The sequence below is a fragment of the Pipra filicauda genome, unplaced genomic scaffold, assembly GCF_003945595.2.
Source record: "Pipra filicauda isolate LSUMZ 115617 unplaced genomic scaffold, ASM394559v2 scaffold435_size564288_pilon, whole genome shotgun sequence".
NCBI classification, from domain to species: domain Eukaryota; kingdom Metazoa; phylum Chordata; class Aves; order Passeriformes; family Pipridae; genus Pipra; species Pipra filicauda.
In genome coordinates this window covers 288,899-308,369 of record NW_024104571.1, presented here as the reverse complement: position 1 = coordinate 308,369, position 19,471 = coordinate 288,899, and the positions used below count along the sequence as shown (strand labels likewise).

The 19,471-nt window shown below is 43.5% G+C and overlaps 1 protein-coding gene across 1 annotated transcript in view; it reads left to right on the top strand.

Moving 5' to 3' along the window:
* CFAP61 (cilia and flagella associated protein 61) overlaps positions 1-19,471 on the top strand; it is a 106,128-nt gene that overhangs the window by 759 nt on the left and 85,898 nt on the right. Inside the window, exons 2-9 of the mRNA XM_039385790.1 lie at positions 955-1,105; positions 2,191-2,341; positions 4,426-4,502; positions 5,390-5,457; positions 6,475-6,601; positions 11,714-11,846; positions 13,802-13,955; positions 19,349-19,440. Coding sequence (XP_039241724.1) covers positions 963-1,105; positions 2,191-2,341; positions 4,426-4,502; positions 5,390-5,457; positions 6,475-6,601; positions 11,714-11,846; positions 13,802-13,955; positions 19,349-19,440 — 945 coding nt within the window. The 5' untranslated portion in view covers positions 955-962. The remainder of the gene's footprint in view (positions 1-954; positions 1,106-2,190; positions 2,342-4,425; positions 4,503-5,389; positions 5,458-6,474; positions 6,602-11,713; positions 11,847-13,801; positions 13,956-19,348; positions 19,441-19,471) is intronic.

Sequence of the window (19,471 nt, the reverse complement as noted above, 5' to 3'; positions counted from 1 at the left end):
GGATCTGTGGTGCCTAAAAATTGGGCATCATGCCTGGGTTTGGAGCCACTGTTAGAAGTGGCTCTTGTGTTTGGCAGGTTGGTGAAAATGCTCTGCTGGTCTTGGTGCGTTGCTCATTTAAACTTTTTTTTGAGTTAGTGATGCTATATTTTACGTGTATATTTTAGAAACTGCAGTAAGCTATTGTTTGATCACTTTATTTCACGTGCCTAATTATTAATTGTATCGCAGTGGGCTGCAGTATTGAGCAGTCCCAGCTGAAAGGTGTTAGAACTGAGGGGATGCTCACACGTGGTTTGAGTATCTGCTTTGAGTATCTGCTACCCGCTCACAGGTGGTTTGAGTATCTGCTGCCCAATTACAAGTTGCTTGAGTATCTGCTGCCCCTGTGTGTTCTGAAGTTGCCGGGCAGATCAATAAATCTCTTACACCTGGCACCTGTGAACGTGGAACCACAAACGGTTTTCTTCTGGGCAGAAAGGTCATAGAGCTTTCAATTCCTTTTGAAATTTAAGCACTGGTGTTGACTTTAAAAGAAATTTGAGGTGCACTTTTGGACAATTAAGTCACCTGAAGCTGTTTAATTGTTACCCTGATTGTCCCCAGCTGATTGTCCCAGCCTGCAGGCTGAAGGCACTGTTCTGATGGCTACCCTGCAAATGCCCATAAGTGATAAATGTAAAAGCAACTGTAACCTACTAAAGCCGTTTATTTCCTGTGTAGGATCCAGGCAGTAGGGATGATTGCCTGCTGCATTTCCATGTGTGCAGTGCCTGCATGCTGTGTGTATGTGCAGGCAGTATATATCTGTGTGCTGTACAGGAACCAGGCACCTAAATCCATAGGAATTGCACCACTTAGGAGTTCTTAGAGGAATCCATCTGAAGTGACTCTGGTCAGTGGATTGCAGCGGGATCCCCAGAGCAGCAATGTTGGTGTTTGCTCTTGTTGCAGCCTGTAAGATGGATACAATAACTTCCTCAAGGAGAAACACGGGAGGGGTCAGTGTCCGAAGAACAGAATCACACGATATTCTGGACATCATCAGCCTCTTCAGCACTGGTACAGAAGGTGTCTTTGGAAGGGTTGATGTCATGTTCCTTTTGTAAGTAATGGTATTCTAGGACATTACCTTTCTTGCAGGATACTTCAGGCAATTAAGTCACATTTAAAATGGCAAGAAAACATTCTGAACCTATGTTGGGTGGTATCATGATTTTTTTTTTTTTTCTGCTGTTCCTGGAAAGTGAAAGAAAATCTACTTCCATCTGTCACACACATGACTGGGCAAACCTGGGTCACTGCTGTCAGTGTGCTGGACATGATTTATCTGTACTAATCTCTTATAAAAATTCAGAGGAAATACTGTTGGCTAACTCCTGGTGAAACCCTCAGATTCCAGTGTCTGCTGCCTGCTCCATCTCCCAGAATGCTTTTGCCTGTTGGGGATGAACAGAAGTGGAGGAGTTTTAATTGCTACGAGGCCATAACTCTTCTAATTTCTGTTCCTGTGTATGTCAATCACTTTTCCTTCTCTTCCATTTTCCCGTTAGCCAAGGGAGTGGGTTATCTTTTGCCCCTCTGTATTCTGCTGTGGGAGGCAGCATCTGCCTGCTGTAAAATGTTTGTGTGCCACCTCTTTTTGTGTCCCTGATACCCAGTGTTCTGGGAGGTTTGGTCTCTGTCTCCTGGCTGCTTGCACAGCAATGTCCTCAGAGGAGATGGGGATTGTAGTCGTATTCTCTTACCCCACCTCCATCCCTGGAGCTCGTGATGAACCTTGTGTGCTTCCTCTTTCTGTGCAGGGATGAACAGCAGAGAGTCTGTGGGAAATGCTTATGGGTCACTTGAGGTTTTTCCTACTTAATGGCAAAAATCTTGGGTAACAGCTATTTGGGGAACAAGTCAATGTTTGAGAAAACATAGAGAAGAGGGAGCATTTAAGTCTTGCATCTCAAATTCATGATGATTGAGGATCTGAAAAATCACGTCAAGTGTTATGTCGAAACATTCTGTCTGGAACTGAAGCAATAATGTCAAGTTAAGATGTGGGTGATGAGGTTTTGAGGCCTGATTCTGGGAACCCTTTTGAACATGGCATAATTTTACTGTTCTAGCAGGCTGAATTCTGTCAGATGCTTTTCTATGTGGAGTTTCTTCAACTTCTGCACAATTCAATTGTTTTCATAGAGAAAAATCAAATCTTGCTTTGACCCTCTGCAATGAGAAGAATGAGGTTATAGCCCATGCTGCCTTTCTGGACTATCCAAATTGGAATATCACTGATCAGGCTAACTGGGAACCATTCCTGCATAAAAACTACACTAACCATAAGTGCACTGTAAGTAAATTGTGTGACTTATAGTTTTCATTTAAGGCTTAGGTATGAAAAATATACATGGGCATTTAAGATGTGTTTTTGGTAGACCTGACACCTTTAGGCTGCAAGAAGTGATGATCTGATTCCATAAGAAACTCTCGTGCTGATGTAGGCATCTTGGTGCTGGTTTGGAGACTGCTGCTCTCTGCTCTGTGATGGCAGCTTTCACACAGGCTCCTCGGGCAAGTGGATGAATTTCTCTTAACACTTATGGGCTGGAAACAGGCCCTTAGAAGTTTAGGATTCAAATGCTGCCCATCGTTCAGTCTAGCTGGGAACTAGATCCTGAGAAAATATGGAAAATGTTAACCCCAAGCACTTAAAAGGTAGGCAGCACATGGCATAACAAGGTGTTAGCAGTACTGCAGTAATGTCTAGGACACTCATCAGTTCTCCAGTGTGTTGATGTTAAGCAATGGCTTGCAGATAAAGTGACAGATACAGCAGTTGTATTTGAAAATGCTGTCTGCTCTTAAAAGAAACAGTCATTGCAGCCCAGGGGAGTGTAGCAAAAAGATGTCAAATTTCCTTGTAGTGGGCTTTCTTTGTCTCTTGAGCAGCACTTTGTGCCCAGGCAAGGTGCAGGCGCAGCCACTTCACTGAGGTGCAGCTGTGCCGGGGTTCTGTGCTGCCGGCTCTGCCTCAGGCAGCCTGTTCCACACGGTCTGAGGCAGCAGAGCCGCAGCTGACTGCTAGTGCAGGGGCAAACAGAGAAAAGACAGGAAAATAAATTGATACTCCTAAGTAAATAGGAGCAAAAGGTTCTTTGAAACACTGACAGGGAGCAGGGATCTTACTTTGCTAGAATGGAGATTGTTTTCCAAAACAGGTACAGAAGATTCAGTCTGTTTTTTATGCTTCTGCACTGGCAGAACAACTGAACCTTTTCTAGGGTATAACTTGGTGAGATTGTCGGTTTAACTGCAGGTTAAATCCTTGCAGGTGTGCTTTACAAAACTGAGGTCATCTGAACATAAGATTTCTGCAAAGTCTAGGTGGCAAGTCTTTTTCCTCAAGCACAGAAATAAGATAGATCAAAGGTCTAATCTGGGAACTGACTTGTGCAGAATTGGATTAGTGGAGATGCTTTACAGGACTGTCTGGTTACCAGTGCTCTTCAGAAACAGTGACAGTCCAAGCCTGGCTTCCTGGGCCTCCTCTTAGACCTCAACAACAAAATATTTTTTCTTCCTTTTGCTTTTGAGAAACAAACAAAAAACCTGATGTTTAGAGATGGCTTTAGGTGTTTGTTACAATAGCCTGTTGTCTTTGTGCTGGTCTGTGTACTGCAGCTTCTGTTGATATCTTTCTTGCTCTGAAGTTGCTGAAGTTGATTGGTGACTCTAGCCATGACATTTTAGTTGAATAGTAAACTATTCAGAAGACCTCAGGTTTTCCCACTTAAAATATTCTTTGCAGAAATATTTTTTCTGCAGGTGGACCTTCACTGACCCAGCACACTAGTATGCAGGAGAACAGCTGAATTAATAGCCCTTGCCACTCCAGCACAGGGGTTTTCCAGGTTAACTGGAGGCATATAGGATAAAAGTGTCTGCTAGTCTGCCCTGTTTCTGCCTGAGTATTTAAATGTGTCTAATGATATAGTCTTAAAATCTGTAATTTTTCTTACTACCTTAAAAAATATTTTAGAATTATGGGAAGTGAGCTTTGTGTTTGTTTTTTTTTTAAACCTAAAAAGAATGTCTTTATCAGCCAAATGTTAAATGTTAAGACTTAATTGCTAATTATTGTGGTTAAATGTTTTCAGTCTATAATTAATACTGCTTATTATGAAATGTCCAGTGTATATTGCAGTCCAACAATAGCAAACTGAGTGTAAAGTAAAAATGTTGCAGAATCACAAAATTATTAAAAGTATTTTCAATATCACATAAATTTATCCACACATGCTTTGAAGTTATTTCATGAAGCTGCTCACTTTGAGTGCAGATCATATACACTGGAAATAAAAATGTGTATTAATGCTTGGGTTGATGTACTGACTGTTAGCTGCATGGTGTAGACTTCCATTCCTTGTCTTGTAGCCCTTGAACACACTGTTCATGCATCTCTTTGTGGCCAAGGAAGGACACGCAGCTGGCTGTTCCCGGGAAACTGTGAGGTGAGTTCCCGGGTAACTGGTGAAGCAGGTGCACTCCTGCCATCGCTTGGAGAGGCTGTGGGATTTACCAGTGCCTTCAGGTTTGCAGTGCATCAGAACGGAACGTCTCTGAAGGCTCGGAAGCTGTAACACATCACCTTGTGTTACTCAGTGCACAGTGGCTCAGGAACCAAGCTGTGGCAGTTCCGAGCACACTTCTCACGCCCTGGGCAGGTTTAGCTGTAGCTTTGCTGTCATCTCCCACAGAAATAGTACTGCACTTGCAAGGCAGAGTGATTTTTCTTTTTCCTACGTTTCCACTAGTAGAAACCAAAGCATGGGAGTGAGCAGGAAACTTAGAAAGTCATAGATGTTCATGGGATACACCTGTTCCCAGGTAACTTATGGATAGTTTGTTAGCCACAGATTACATGGTAAGGCTGCAGACTACAGTACAGGCAGCACAATGTGTTGCTGTGTTTGCTCAGGTTATTTGGTGTAGCCCAGAGTTTGCTGCATAAACAGGGAGCTGCACTTGGTGCTGCTGTTGAATTGACAGTTTGTCACATCAAGTCATCTCATCCAGATGCCAGGTCAGATCTGCCAGCAGAGGTCTGGCATCTTTAATAGTTCACCATTGGGGAACTGATATAAAAAGGAAGATATTTGAAATCTAAGGATTAGGAAATTAGAGAGAAATAAGGTAGGAAAAAACAGTAAAAAATGCCCAGATGAATTTTATTTGATCTAATTTGTCAGAAATGTTTTAATTTTTGAGCCACATGGACTCATGGAGGAAGATTAGAGACACTGGAGAGAAAAAAAGATGTATATTAAAAGACTAGCTGCTGTCTGTCATTGATGGGTGCAATGATGAAAGATTGAATAAATTTGTGTCATTTGTCCAGGAGAGCTTTCATCTTACTACCAGAACTGCAGTTTATACTTCTCTTCATACCAGCTGAGGAAAATTTAGGTAGGAATTTAATACAATTTCAATCTCATTAATAGGCACTGTGAGTTTTATGGTGGGTTTTTTAATATTGAGAACATTTATCAGTTTCTAACCATGTGGAAAACACAATCTGAAAGTATCCTCCTGTGAGGATCCCTTGTGCAGGAGGTGTCTGTGGTTCTGTGCTCACTCCAGCAGCCATTCAGCAGTGTGTCCATTTCCTGCAGTCTTTAAATTTGCCAGAAACGGGACATCAAACAGGATTAAGATCAATTCCGGCAAGTTTTGTGAAGATTTCTGGTTGAACAGAGCCAAGAGATTGAAATTGGGCACTTTGTCTTGCTTAGCCAAGCAAGTACAGATGGGGAGAGGACACTAGTGAGGCTCAGAGGGGCTGTTGGAGGCATGGAAGGAAACTCAGATTATTTCTTTTAAAACAGAGGTGCAAAGATAAAAGCACATCTTAATCAAAGAACAGCACCTGGCTTGGAGTTTCAGTCCTGAATTCAGACTAATAAACCAAGCATGCACTTAATGACTGATTTCTTGCTTGGACTTCTCCAGAAGTGAGCTGGAACCTTTTCTGATATGCCAGTTTCTAGGCATGTAGTTCCAAGTCATGCTAAAAGACTCTGCAGTGGTACCTCAACTATGGAAAACAGGAGCTGAATGAAGGGCTTTGTCAAGCCCAACCAGCAACAAATATCAGCTTCCCTTCAGCGTCACAAGTCCTGACAGATTCTCCAGTGGCATAGAGAATTGGCTGCAGTATTTTCATAGGGATTTAATTCTACCAATTTCTGATTGCTCTGAAGGTTATTCAGGTTTGGAATGCTGGATTAATTAGATGACTCCATTGACAATTCTCTCATGTTTATAGTGCTATCATTTTAGCTCCATTGCTTGGCTTAAACCACAGATGGCAAAGTGCTCCCGATCTCAAGTTTGAAACTGTTTTCCTCAAACAGTTCTGCTGATCACTGTTAAAGCTTGCATAATGAATTTTCCCTGTCTCTGATGGGTTTTTGTCCTTCACAGAGCCAGGCCTGAGGGGTGTCTTTGCAGTGATGCCGCCTGCTGTAGGATCAGCCGTGGGTAAGAAGTTCACCCTGCTCGTGTGCCCCCGGCACCGGTGTCACCCCCGGCTGCACGTGCGCCAGGCCAGGTACTGCGGCTTCTGCTGCTGGGGGCACGGCCTGGGGGAGTGGCAGGAGTGTTCTCTTCTGCTTTGCAGCACCCATACCCTAGTTCTACTGCTATAACCTAAGTAGTTCTAGGATTATGCTGGTTTCGTTCTACTTCATGGCAAGATCAATTGTATTTCTTGTAAAACTAGTTTGCTGTGTAGAAAGAACACTTTCGTTGGTGATGTTTATTCTGTGATCTGCTGGAGATGTAGTGTGTGCAGTTTCCAGGTTTCTTGAAGCCTCTTCCAACTTATTTTTAATTTTAATTTTCTCTTATGTCATATGCTGAACAATTGAGCAAAGCCTGATAGGAAGGCCTGTTATCTGAAGGAGTTAAATAAGAGCTGAAAATCCCTAGTTCCAGTAGTCATTCAGACATGAAGAGTGATTCTCTTCCATGTTTTTTTTCTGTGGAAGTGCTCCAAACCTTTGTCTGGGTATGTTTCAGGGGAGCAGCCTCCTCAGCCTTGCTGAGGGAGCTTAAGAAAATCGTGGGGTAACACTTTTCTCCCTCCATTACATCATCTGTTTTGATGGCCACAGACTGGAGCAGAGACTTGTTATGCCCGCGCAGTGTGCCTTTAACAGCTCCTTGCTCCTGAGGTGGGATCCCAGTCATAAATACCATTACAGCAGTGAGACTGGGTTACTTTCTCCTTTCCTCTCAGCCTGCAGCTCACCAAGCAGAGACATGCCTTTCCCAGCAGCCTTGCCTGTTATCTCTACCTGTGTATTGACCGTTGCCAGGCTTGGTTTTTCCTGCCATGTGAATCCTGCTGTCTGTGCTGAAACACTGCTCTGCCTGTGCCAGCCTTGTGTCCGGGACGTGGGAAATGCTGGGTTTCTGGCCCAGGGGCTTGGGGGTTCTCTGTGTGGGTACTGTGGGAATGCTTCCCTGTGGTGTGGTTGAAATAGAACCTGTATCTATCACATTGAGTCACTTGTTTTTCTCTTCACAGTGAGGAGAGTGCAGCTAGGGTAATGTATTATGGAGCAATGATTTTATTTGATTGATTTATTCTGGAGTTGCTTTTTCGTGTTCTGAATGTAAGTGTTGCTTTGTGGCTATGTAGCAGAGTTGTGATTAAATTAGCATTTCTGGTACCTGTAGTGGAAAATGAAGCTTAGGGATATGTGCATTCCTGGAGCACTATCACACATGGGTGGGGGGGGCTCTGTACTGGTAATTCCACACTGGGCATAGCTCATATCTCTGCCTGGTAAAGCCACACCTTTTTGTTTATGGGCTGGTTCATGCTGCCAGCTCAGGCTGGATTCTGACAAACACGTCAGATGTTTTATTGCACATATTTAACTCTACAAAATGGTTCTGAGGAAACCTGCAGCTTGTGCTCCTCTAGTTTATATATGCCATAGCTGTAGTCTATGCTCATGGTATCCTGTTACTTGAGTTCTGAGCAGTTTAAGAAAAAAGCCTGAGGCCTGACCTTTGACACTTCACACCATTCTGCTGTAGCTCTGGACATTTCAGTGTTACAAAGCTTTTCATGCTATCTCAATGGTTAATTAATTCCAAGGTGTTTAAAATCTTTCTGTATGTCTTGATTCCAACTATATTTGTTTAAATTGTATTTTCTTTTGGTGGCCATTGGATATTGTCAATGGAATGTGACTTTTATGTGACTGGAGCTGTTACTTAGGCTATACCAGTATTCCTGATAAGAGATACCATCTTTTCTGGGATTTCCGTGGTTTGGTACAAATACTGAACTACTTTAGTTCTTTTATTATTAGAAAACTATCTAGAAAACTGTTTTTCCTCTTAAATTACACAGTACCTGGTGATATTCATACTTGAGTGTTGTCCATCAGTAGATTCTGGGTCAGCTAATTTCTGTTTGCAGAATATGCTTTGCCTTTCCCTCTGCGTTCACCTCTGTGCCTGGCTGGCATCCATAGTAACGGCCAGTGGAGCCCTTAGAGACTCATCTGTGAGAGTTGTCCCCAGCCACCTGCCTAGCAACATGTTCTGGGGGAGGGAGAGGAGATTAGGGTAATCTCTATTCCCTCTTCTCTTGCTTATAGAGGGGGGGAAAGCAGCTGTCAACTGATACTTTGCTTAACCATCAGTTTTGGAGTTCCTCTCTCCATCTGGCTTTTAGAATGTGAGATGTATCGGTTGTGTGCACCAGAACTCAGCGCACTAAGCTTTGATATTTAGGGGCCTTGCTGATAACTTGTCTAGATCTGTCATTCTTGGGTTTGTAGCATGTGCGAGTCACAGATTTGCAGCTCATTGCGTGTGCTTGCAGTAGGGGAGTTTTTCTGTGTTTTATGTTGGTAAGCTACTGGTTTTCGGAGGGTTTCTTTAGCTTTTTTAAGACTATGGTACTGGTGAAAGATATTAAAAAATAGAAAAAAAAATGAAAAGAGTTGTGTTCCTACAGTTAATGTGCAGGGAGATGAGTGGGTTTATGTGGAGCCCCACTGACTGTCATGGGGTCAGTCTGTAGGAATTGCCATCTGCACCTTGGAGCGTAGCCTCGTGCTGTGTCCCCCGTGGAGCAGAATGCCATGTGGGGACTTGGAGCACTCGGCGCAGTGTTCCCTTTACAGGAGGTGTGTGTCCATTATCCACCCCACAAATAGAATACAGTCACATTCTGTTACCCCTTTGTTAGTTTAGTTTTTTTGAGGTTTGATAGCTCAGTAGCAGATTTGCTCTACTAGTTAATTGTGTTGCAGTAGTGAAGTTCTGATAATAGAAAACCCCACCCCAGCTTTTCCCTTGGGATACTGCTTGTGAAGGAAGAGGAAGATTGTAAACTACTCAAGTTTTTACAGGGTTTTATTGCTCTTGGAATTTCATTTTAGTTGCATGTTTTGAGTTAATTCTATAGGTAAGTAATTGATGGTGTGCTATATTTTCTGTACTTTGGAGAGCCTTGGCTGGCCAGGTGCTTGTGGTGCTGCCCAGCCTGGGTTGTGCAGCAGTTCTGTCACTGTCCATCCCATCCCAGCCCCCCCCAGACCTGCCTCGGGCGTCCCAGGCCTTGCCCAGCAGTGGGGACAAGAGTTATAGGATTGTTTAGGCTGGAGCAGACTCTAAAGATCAAGTGTAACTGGAGTAAAAAGAGAGCCTTGACAGATGGCCTGAGGAGGAGAAGGGAGGAACAAGGTCAAAATCCAAGAGGTCCCTGGCCCCAGGTAGAAAGGTGATCTTATTCAGAGGTCACTTCCATTCTGGTGCGTAGGAGCAGCAAAACCATCTGGAGATCACGTGGATTATCCTTGTATCCTGCACTGGAGCCAGTGCCTGGGAATTCAGACCATGTTTGATACAGTGAGAAATAGAATCTTTTTTGCCCATTTATGTGAACTTTAAGGCTCCTTCCAAATCCATAAATGTATAAAGAGTGGCAGTGAGAATCTGTTTATTCTGCGTTTCTGGATTCCTGTGTGGAACGATGATCTCCAAGTTACAGGTGTTTGGATACAGGCACTTCCTTACGTGGGCGCTGGGAGCCCGGAGCAAAACACGAGTTCCCTGGTCCTCCCTGCAGGAGGAGGTCTGTGCTCCCCTCGCAGCCGAGGGAAGCGCCGGTAGCCGTTCCCGGCGGTCCCTGCAGGCGGTGTGCGCACCCCAGCCCCGTTCCCGAGTGCCGGCCGAGGGAAGCGCCGGTAGCCGTTCCCGGCGGTCCCTGCAGGCGGTGTGCGCATCCCAGCCCCGTTCCCGAGTGCCGGCCGGGGCCGCGCGGGGGCGGCAGAGACCGCGCGGGGCCGCGGAGCGGGGACGGGCCGTGCGGAGGGTCCGGCGGGAGCGCTCCCGCTGCGCTCCCGGGACGGGTTTCCCCGGCGCCTGCGGCTCCGGCTGGTCCCGAGCGGGACGGCAGCGCTGCTGGGTCTCTTCCAGTAAACATAAACGTGTTCCCGGGCCTGAAGTGACTCTTCCTGATGCAATTCCTTTGTCCCTGGGCCCGCCTGTCTCCAGCTGTGTTGGTGTCATAGCCGAGGTACCCTCCTGCTCCCTGCTCGGAGCTGGGATGGTTTCCTGGCACTGCAGTTTGTTCCTTCTGGCAGCCCAGAACAGCCCTGCTTTCTCTCTGCTGCTTTTGGTGCAGAACTGTTGGTTTCACCACTCAATTCCAGCGTTTTTCTGAGAGGTAAATACAAGTGGCTTCATGTCATTGACAGCAGTTCTGTGTTGGAGCTGATTTGCCATCAGCCTTCAAGCCATGGTCCCAGGGTGTGTGACGGATGAATTGCCACTGCTTTGGTAAAAGCACTGGGACTTCTTCAGACTTATACTGCTCTTAGCTAGGAACAGCAGTTTAGTGGGAAAGAGTCTGACTGTTTAAATAAAAATCCATGCCGTTTGGGGGTCTGTGTGAGGGCACCACCACCCCTTGTAGCAGCCAGATGCTGTCAGGGAGAGCAGGGTGGAGCAGCAGAACAGATAAAGCCTGGCTGGCAGGTGCCCACCTCTTCAGAGCCTTTCCTGAGGCAGAGGGATGTGGGAATGGCACCTTCTATCTCTTTTAGTGGTGGAGCTTTAACTTGACTTTACAAAGCACAATGGCTCTGTGTGCTGGGTGACTTGGCACTGCTGTGGGTAATAAGTCACGAAGCCAGTGCTCAGCACTGTGTTCCTGTACAGCAAGGCACTGTGTTCTTCCTTAGTGTTTTTGAGAATTGATTTTCTAAATTGCACTGATGTAGCTTTTGGAGATTTCTGCCAACTCTAACCACCTGATGATTGGGCTCAGTGAATATAATTATTTTAAATGAGGCCTAAAGCCCTGGGCCACCTGGCCTGAGATGCCTTAGACAGGAGAACTTGGAACTGAGCTTCCCTTGTATTTTGTTAGGGAAAGAAAAGTATGTGCATTGGGCAATCCAAGTCTTGGTTGGGTTGTGCTGCCTCTTGAGAGTGGTTCTGTTTCTCCTCTGGTGCTGAAACTCTCACTGTAGTGTGCTCTGGGGATGTGTTCTAGGTGAAATTACTTGTGGGTGCAGACTTTGGAACAGATATTTGTAATATTTCTCCATATGCTAATGGAGTAGAAGAGAAGCATCAGAACCTCTTAATGGCAGAGCTGTAGGACATTACCTAATCTCTTTTTTTGTAGGCTGGAAGATTATGATGATCTCATGCCAATCTGGACACCCCAAAGTAAGACTCTGAGAAAAACCTTTGGTGAACATCTCCTTGTTGATCTCATGGAACATCAAGATGAAGAAAATAAGGCAGCTGTTTGTGAGGTCAGTCTGCCACGAGCTCTGGTTTTCTCTGATGTTGGTGATGTCCTGAGTGGCAGCTCACTCTAGCTCAGGGAATGAAATGAGCAGCTCACCTGTGAAAGGGTAGAGCTCATGATCTGCACCCACTTGGTGCCCTTCACAGTGTGGTTTGTGTCTGTCTTTAGAAGTGATACCTCCAGTTCAGAAATGAAGTAGCAATTCCTTGTTCTTATGTGGATTCTTTTAAAGCAGTTGGGACCACTTCACCATCGTGAAGAAACCATGTTGCCACATGGGTGGCGTGCATCATAGGTGACCTGTTTTCATTCCCAGAGAAAATGAGTAGCCAGTAATCCTTTCACAGTTTAAAATGCTGTAGATTTTTTCCATCTCCTGGCTCAGACAGTCAGATTTTTTGCTGAATTGGAGACAGAAACCCAGGAATTAATTTAAATAAGACAGAGGTGGTAATAATTATCCTACTGAAAATTCCTGTTAAGATTTTCCAGTGTTAGTAATTGTGCATGGTATTGCAAGGTGATAGGCAACATAACCTCTTTAATTCCTGAAGTCTGTTTTCTGTGGCAAATGGTTTTATAAAGCTGCAACATGTAATCACTGCCATTGGGAGCCAAATGGGAAACAATACACCATTAGTGTAATGGCACATTGCAGAGGGCTGTTGCTATAAATAATACATTTCAGTTGCATGTTCAGAGCTCCATGTGAGACCAGCAAAAGGTGTTTCAGGCCCTCAGAGTTTGTCCTCGCTGCTGCCACGGATCGGGAAGGCGCCTCCACGCAAACCACGATGGATGCCAATTTTCCCTGCGGAGAATGAAGCTGGCAGCCTCTTTTTGCACATATGGTAGATGGATTGGTTAATCAGCCTCTGCTGAGCCTTGGGCCTGAAATTACATAGCAGCCAGGCAACTGTGGTGCCCCAGCTTTGTCGGTTACACAAACAAGGCAAACAAACAATCACTTGTTTGAGGGCAGAAAAATTAAAGTCATACTTTTTGGGGTCTTTATTGGAGCGCTGATGGCCTGATAAAACAGCTGTACAAAAGCAGCCTTTGAGTTTTCATTAGGTTTATAAAGGCTTTCATTATGTGCATTAAGGTGGAAAGAAAATACATTTTGATTATGTGTGTTTCACCAGATAGTTGTGTACAGTACTAAAATTGAAGAACTTCCTTCTAGACTCGTGTTAACTTAGACCCAGAAACCCTCCAGCAGGCCAGTTCTCCGTGCTCAGAGGGCCTTGCTGAGGACTGCAGCCTGCTGGGAGCTCCAGCAGCAGTCAGACACCCGGGGCACTGTGGGTTTCAGCATTGCAGGGGTGCTGCCCCTTTCACATTTTGCCAGAGCAGTTTGTTTTGAAGACCAGCTCTTGGAGTTCTTCAGAACTCAAAAGTATTTAGCACTTGTAATTGCTGCAAATAATACTCACCAAGTACTGTGTTAGGTACCATGTATATAATATAGAATTGCTTTCTTGAGTGAATAATCTTAAAGGATAATAAAATGCACTTTTTAGTTTGTGCACAATTTTAGCTAGAAAGCAGTGTCCAAAAATGAGTCAACAATTACAGCTAGCTGCATCCAGGTTTTAGTTCAGCTGTGCTGTAACTTAAAGCCAAATGATGCCTTTTTGGAGGTATATTTTTTATTTACTGTAACAAATGTTTTACTAAAATAGTAGGTCACTATTTGGTCCATATATATAAACTTAATGCCCTTGCAAGTCATAGCTAACAGGAGACTTAGAAATCCTCAGAGGTCCTAATACACACATTACAAGGAAAAAAATAAAAAAGCTTCTTTAGGTTTTGCCGAAATAGTTCCTTTTTACTGTTCCATTATGCACAGTCAGAGATGGAATGCTAGCTTTTGTTTCAGAAGTTTTTTGTTCATTTTTTTTTGTCCTGACCTAAAATCATGGGCTCTTCTGTGACGAGGCTTTTACATTTCAGGTTGATGGCACTGCAGTAGGATTCATGAGCTTATGTTCTCAAGTGAATGTTTCCTTGTTTCAAGAGTGTTTTGACTTAGGACCTTTCCATGGACTCTGTAAACAACATGCTGAAGATGTTCTCCGAGTGCCACGGAAGCCAAGTGTTCAAGAAGGTATCCATATTCTAAAGTGCTAGATAGATTCAAGGTGTGTTAGTGTCTAGCTTCTGAGTAGGCTGTACAGAAGGTTAGAAAAGGATATAGGTTTACTAGCAAGAAAACACAAATTCACCTATCTGTCTTGCAGCAGGTTGCCTGGGGTTTTTTAATTCAGGAGGGGAATTTTGATAACTGATCTTGGACTCAGAAGCCACTGTTGTTTGTGTGGAGCTAGCCTGTGCCAGCTGTGGGATAAACATGGGCTTCAAGTTTGAGAAAGCTGGAGCATGGGGTGTATTTTCTGTCAGTTAGATACAGTTGTGCTGTTCAGTGAAGATCCAATTTTGAAGTCTGCTGGTGTGTTGTCTGTCAGTAGCCGAGCAGCTGGTTACCCATGTCTGGTGTGTTGTCCTCTTGACTCACGTTGTCTTATTGCCTTGCGGTTCAGCTTCTGCTGTCTGTGCTTATTGTTTGCAGTCTCCTGGGTTACAAGATTTTGGGAGATCAGGGACTGTCTCTTGATTCTACTCTTGTCCTGGGCATGATACAGCAACACGTCTACAGCCACCTTACCACAAGTGATAAAACCCATGAGTATGGCACCTGTTTGTACAACAGAAGTGTCACGTAAATGATTTACAGTTGTCGTCTTTATTTTTCAGTGTCAAAGGGCTTTTTGTGCAGAAGGGCAACATTTTGCTGTCTACTAATTATCAGTAATGGAATAAAAAACCCCCACCATTAGGTTACGTGTCTGCTTGTCTGAACACAAAGCAGCAGGCAAAAAAGGCAACCAGGGAGCTGCAGGGCCATTGCCAGCTGATGTCTCAGAGCTGGCAGTCATGGAACAGAAAAGGGAGAGGAGAAGGTCTTGGAGCTGCTTCTGTGGACTTCCCCTCCCCTGCAAAGAAGCATCTTGCACACAGAGGATGGAGGAAGCTGCCTGTCTCCTGTACTATCCTGCAGCTCCTGCAGTATCAGCTCAGAAGAGGTGACAGACATAGGTAGGAACAGAAATGAGACTGAGGAGGAACAGAGATCACTCATGAGCTGGGGCCCCATCCTGGGCCGTCTGCTCTGGGTGACCCTGCTCGAGCAGGGGGCTTGGGCAAGGTGACCTCCAGGGCTCTCTCCCAGCCTTACCCATCCTGTGGCTGTTCCTGGTGTCTGCTTTCCTTCTCCAGGGACTGCAAGCTGTAGGCTGTGTTCTGCAGCAAATTCTGTGCTGCTGAGCTTTTCCCTGAGTATGTGGTTACCAGTTCAACAATACAGCTGTTACACACTTTTTACTTAGGGAATCTATGAGACATGTTCTAACTGCAAAAACTTAGCACGAGCAGTTGTTGTGTTCAGGTTCTTGTGAATCTGGCATCTGAGTGATTTTTCAGGAATTTCTTAAGCAGCATGCTTAGCATCCTGTGTGTTTATCTCTTTTCCCCTCTCCATTTAAAAACTATGTTAGTTTTGATGGTTGATGCTAGTTTACAATGCTGTGGGTCGCCTTCAGGTGAGACCCCTTATTTGGAATGACAAGAGCAGCTGTGGGGAAAAAGAACTATTTGTAGACTTTCAAGTAGCTTGAGTTCAAATCGTTAATGATCTGACACCTGGGAAAAAACTTGAATATCATAAGCTGAGAACCTGGCTCTGGTGCTATTTCTGGAGAGAGAGCAACTAGAAATTTAATGGTAAAATTTGCTGTATACGGCTCAGGAACATTAACTGTTATCACTGAATAGTAATAGTAATAGTATTATTATTGTAGCTTTGCACACTTCAGAATATAAACAATTATAAGATGAATATGTGTTGGTGTCCTGTAACAGTGTAAGTTGCTGTTTATACCTGCCAAACAGTGTGGCCAAAAAGGAGAGATGAAACTAAAGGCTGTGGTAGTGGAATTTCAGAGAAAGGAAAGAGGAGACAAATCAAATATGCACTACCATTACTTGGATTTCTGATACCTGTTCAATAAGGCAGGAGCTTGTCACAAGAAATCTCTTAGGGCTTATTGAGAATATATGCTTTATAGGATGGCTATTTGATAAGCAGCTTTTGTTTTTGCTGCTTGTTACCTATTTGACTTATGGCCCTAAACTAAGTCTGCATTTTTCAAGCAGTTTGAATGAAAAGCTCTTTGCCTCTGATTTGGGTTTCATTACTACATGACCTGTGACTTAAAATTCACTTCAGTATTCATTCATGAAAACTTTCTGGAAAAATGGTAATGTTTCATTTTTTTTTTTCTTTTAAATTAAGAAGAGAAAGAAAAAAGCCCACTATTTTAAGAACTAAGTTTACTGTAAAAAAAATTACTGACCAACTAATAAGCACCATTCCCTTCCTCTGACTTCTTAATTCTCTTTTCAAATTACATCTTCAATAAAATTGTCTTGTTTGGAGTGGGTTGGGTTTTTCTGTAAATGTAGGGAATTGCATCCCAGTAGTTCATTGTCAAGCCTTTCCAACATAAGGGCTGGCTTGTATCTTTGAAATCTATTCTGGTGTCAGTTCTGTCCAGGCTGTTGTTGCAAACCCATGGCTGATCACACGAAGCTGTTTTGGTGAGTGCAGGATTTCTGCAGGCCCCTGCATTGGACACTTGCCAGATTGTCCCCTGCTGTGAAGGCAGTGGAGGTTCACTGACCTGACATCTGTAGAGGATCTGGACTTTACTTTATTGAATCCAAAGGCTGGGAATTTAAAATGCAAGCTGCATTCCTTTGTACAGTAATTTTTATGTTTCCACATTTAAAAAGGATGCTTTCTCAAGCTCTTTAGCTTTTAAGTAGAGACCGCGGGTTGGTATTATTTTTCCTTTCAAAATGTAATACTGAATAATAATGGAAGAGTATACAACAGTCTGTACTGATATGCCACTTGGGTTTCAGGGTAATTACAGTAATTTGGTCGTTACTCTATATGGCATCACGAATTAGTTGCTAGAAAACATGATGCAGTGGGAATGATTCAAGGGCTTTTCATCAGGCCTCATGGTGAACTGACTTCTTGATCCTGCTGACTGTACCTCAGCTAACAGCCCAGCAATCACAGAATTATTTTAATTTTCTCTTTGTTTGTGGTCCTTACTTGATTTAGTGTGACAGTATTGCTGCTCTTCCCAGTCACTCGTGTGCAGCGTGTGTGCAAACAGCGATGCAGCCGTGTCTGACAGGAGTGGATGGGGGAGCCATTAAAGATTTGCATTTTACTATAAAGTCAGAAACAACATATCAATATTTACATGACAACAAGAGACTTGTATTAATTAACTTCTGACACCTGCAAGGCTGTTTGTAATGAGAAATGGAGCTGGTTAATCAAGATGACATTTGATAATTTCTGTGAAGGCTCACATCTGTGGTACCCCAGAGAATCCAGGGCTTCTACCCCCCAGTGTTTCTCCTTGCCTTGCATGTCGTGTCTGCACTCCTTTTATTGACAGAGAAACAGATTTTCAGATAAAAGATGGGGTTTTTTCTAAATACTTTTCGCTAAATTATTTTAAACCTTTGAGGTACTTATAAAAAAAAAAAGATGCCCGTTACTGTATGAAGAAATGCTTCTGTCTGTGAATGTAGCCCAGGGGGGTGTCCCAAGGCAAGGTTCAGAGAGAGGAGGGAAGAATTCTGTGTTCTGAAGACTTTGTTTTTTGTTCTTCCCGGAGCACAGAAACCGACTTCCTTGTGTTCTTGGAGCTTTCAAATGCAAGGATGTCCTTGCCTGGTGTGTTTTCTGCAGCAGTGATACCTACACCTCAAGAGCTTATTAGTTAAAATTTATTAACAGGCTTTAGCTTTAAATATAAAACCAAACTGTGAATGTATCAGCAAAACTAGTGAGGTGGCACTTAAGGAATGGCAGAACTGCTACCTGTAGGTTCAGGGGCTAAAAAGACAACAGCTGACTCTTGGCTTTGGTAACTTTGGTGGGTATTTGGAGCAATATGTAGGGTTCCCTTCTATTTCAATATTTCTTTTCCAAGTTGATGATTAAAATAATTTTGGTCCATAACATTAAATGTGGCCTTTGCATTATCAGATGATTTTTTGTTCTGAATACTGTCCTCTCACATTTACTTTAGAGGCATAATCCTTCACCACATGGACTTGGGAACTGCCTTCTCTGGAGTGTGTAACATTTGCTGGAATGGCAGTTCCTGCTGTCTAGCAAGCAAGACATTTTTATTAGGGTTTCTTAATATTTTAAATACTCACTCTAGATTTAGCCTTGACCAGGGGAGTGAATAGCAAACCCCAGTGTATAGTGATATTTACATAATATCCCTAAGATGTGCTTGTGTTGATTGGCTTAAGCACTTGCCCAGGAATGCTGTATGAATGCTGTGTATGTGTGTATATATATCTGTAGCATTGTGTATGTGTGTCTCAGCAGTTGTGTTTAAATATTGAGTCATGACAACTACGGCTAACTTCATCCTTTCACCTTAGTTGTCTGTTTGCCCACAAAAACATCCTTGCTCAGGTGGGAGTGACTTAGCCTGCAATGTTACTGCAGTGTTACTGAGGATGGTGGGAAGGTTTGTCAGCAGATTTCAACCTGGTTTCCATTGCTTTGGTTGTCAAGTGCCTTGTGGATTGCTTTTATTCCTTTTCACAGTGCTGGTGTCTAAAAGCTTACCAAAGCCTGGGGTCACTACTGCTGTGGGAGTTCCTCATGTGTCTCAAGCAAGTGTCTGTTTTTGGCCCAAAAATCATACCCGTACACAAAGTTGCAATGGCTGACCAAGTGCTTTCAAGCAGTTCCTTCAGCATGGAAGGAGAGTGGCACAGGAGAGAAGTTCTGAGAGGAAAAGGAGGAAATAGACAAAGAGCAGCAACTTCTACACAAAGTAAAACAGCATTCAAAGGACTGACTAGGTTTAGCAATTGAGAAGCAAGTTTAAGTCCCTGTATCTTGTCCCTCTTTGCACCAGTAAGAGTTCTGACTCAACTAGGGAGTTGATCTTAATCTCAATTTCAGTTCTTTTAGAAGAACTAATCTGAGAATGAAGAGCCTTTGCTTGTCCTTGTGATCACGAGAAAATGAGTTAGTGACAGGTGTGGGGTTTAAGAACCAATCAATACGCTGACTCCTGTTTTTTCAGCTCAGATGGGGTAAAAATTTGACATATAATACATGATTTAAGAATTACTTCCAAACTGTCTTGTTCAGGTTTTATTTTACAACTAATTCCTGGGGGTATTTTTGCTTAGAAATTGAATGGTCTAATGAAGTTCTAGACAAGCAGCTATAGGAGGGTCTATATTAACTGTGGTTATTAAAAATATATCTCTTGATAGAGGTAGCCTTGCCTGTTCTAACTATTGCTGTGGTTCTGAAGGTTAAACTCACTTTATTAAGCCTTATGCACTTAGTCTCTCTTTTTTTTTTTTTTTTTTACTCAGGTGAAGATGAAAGCAACCAAACAAATCAAAAACCAGCACCTGTTTCACGTGGGGACTTGGAACGTGTTCCTGGTCCAGATGCAGCTGTGCAGGTAATGCTGCCGTGCCCAGCAGTGCTAATCC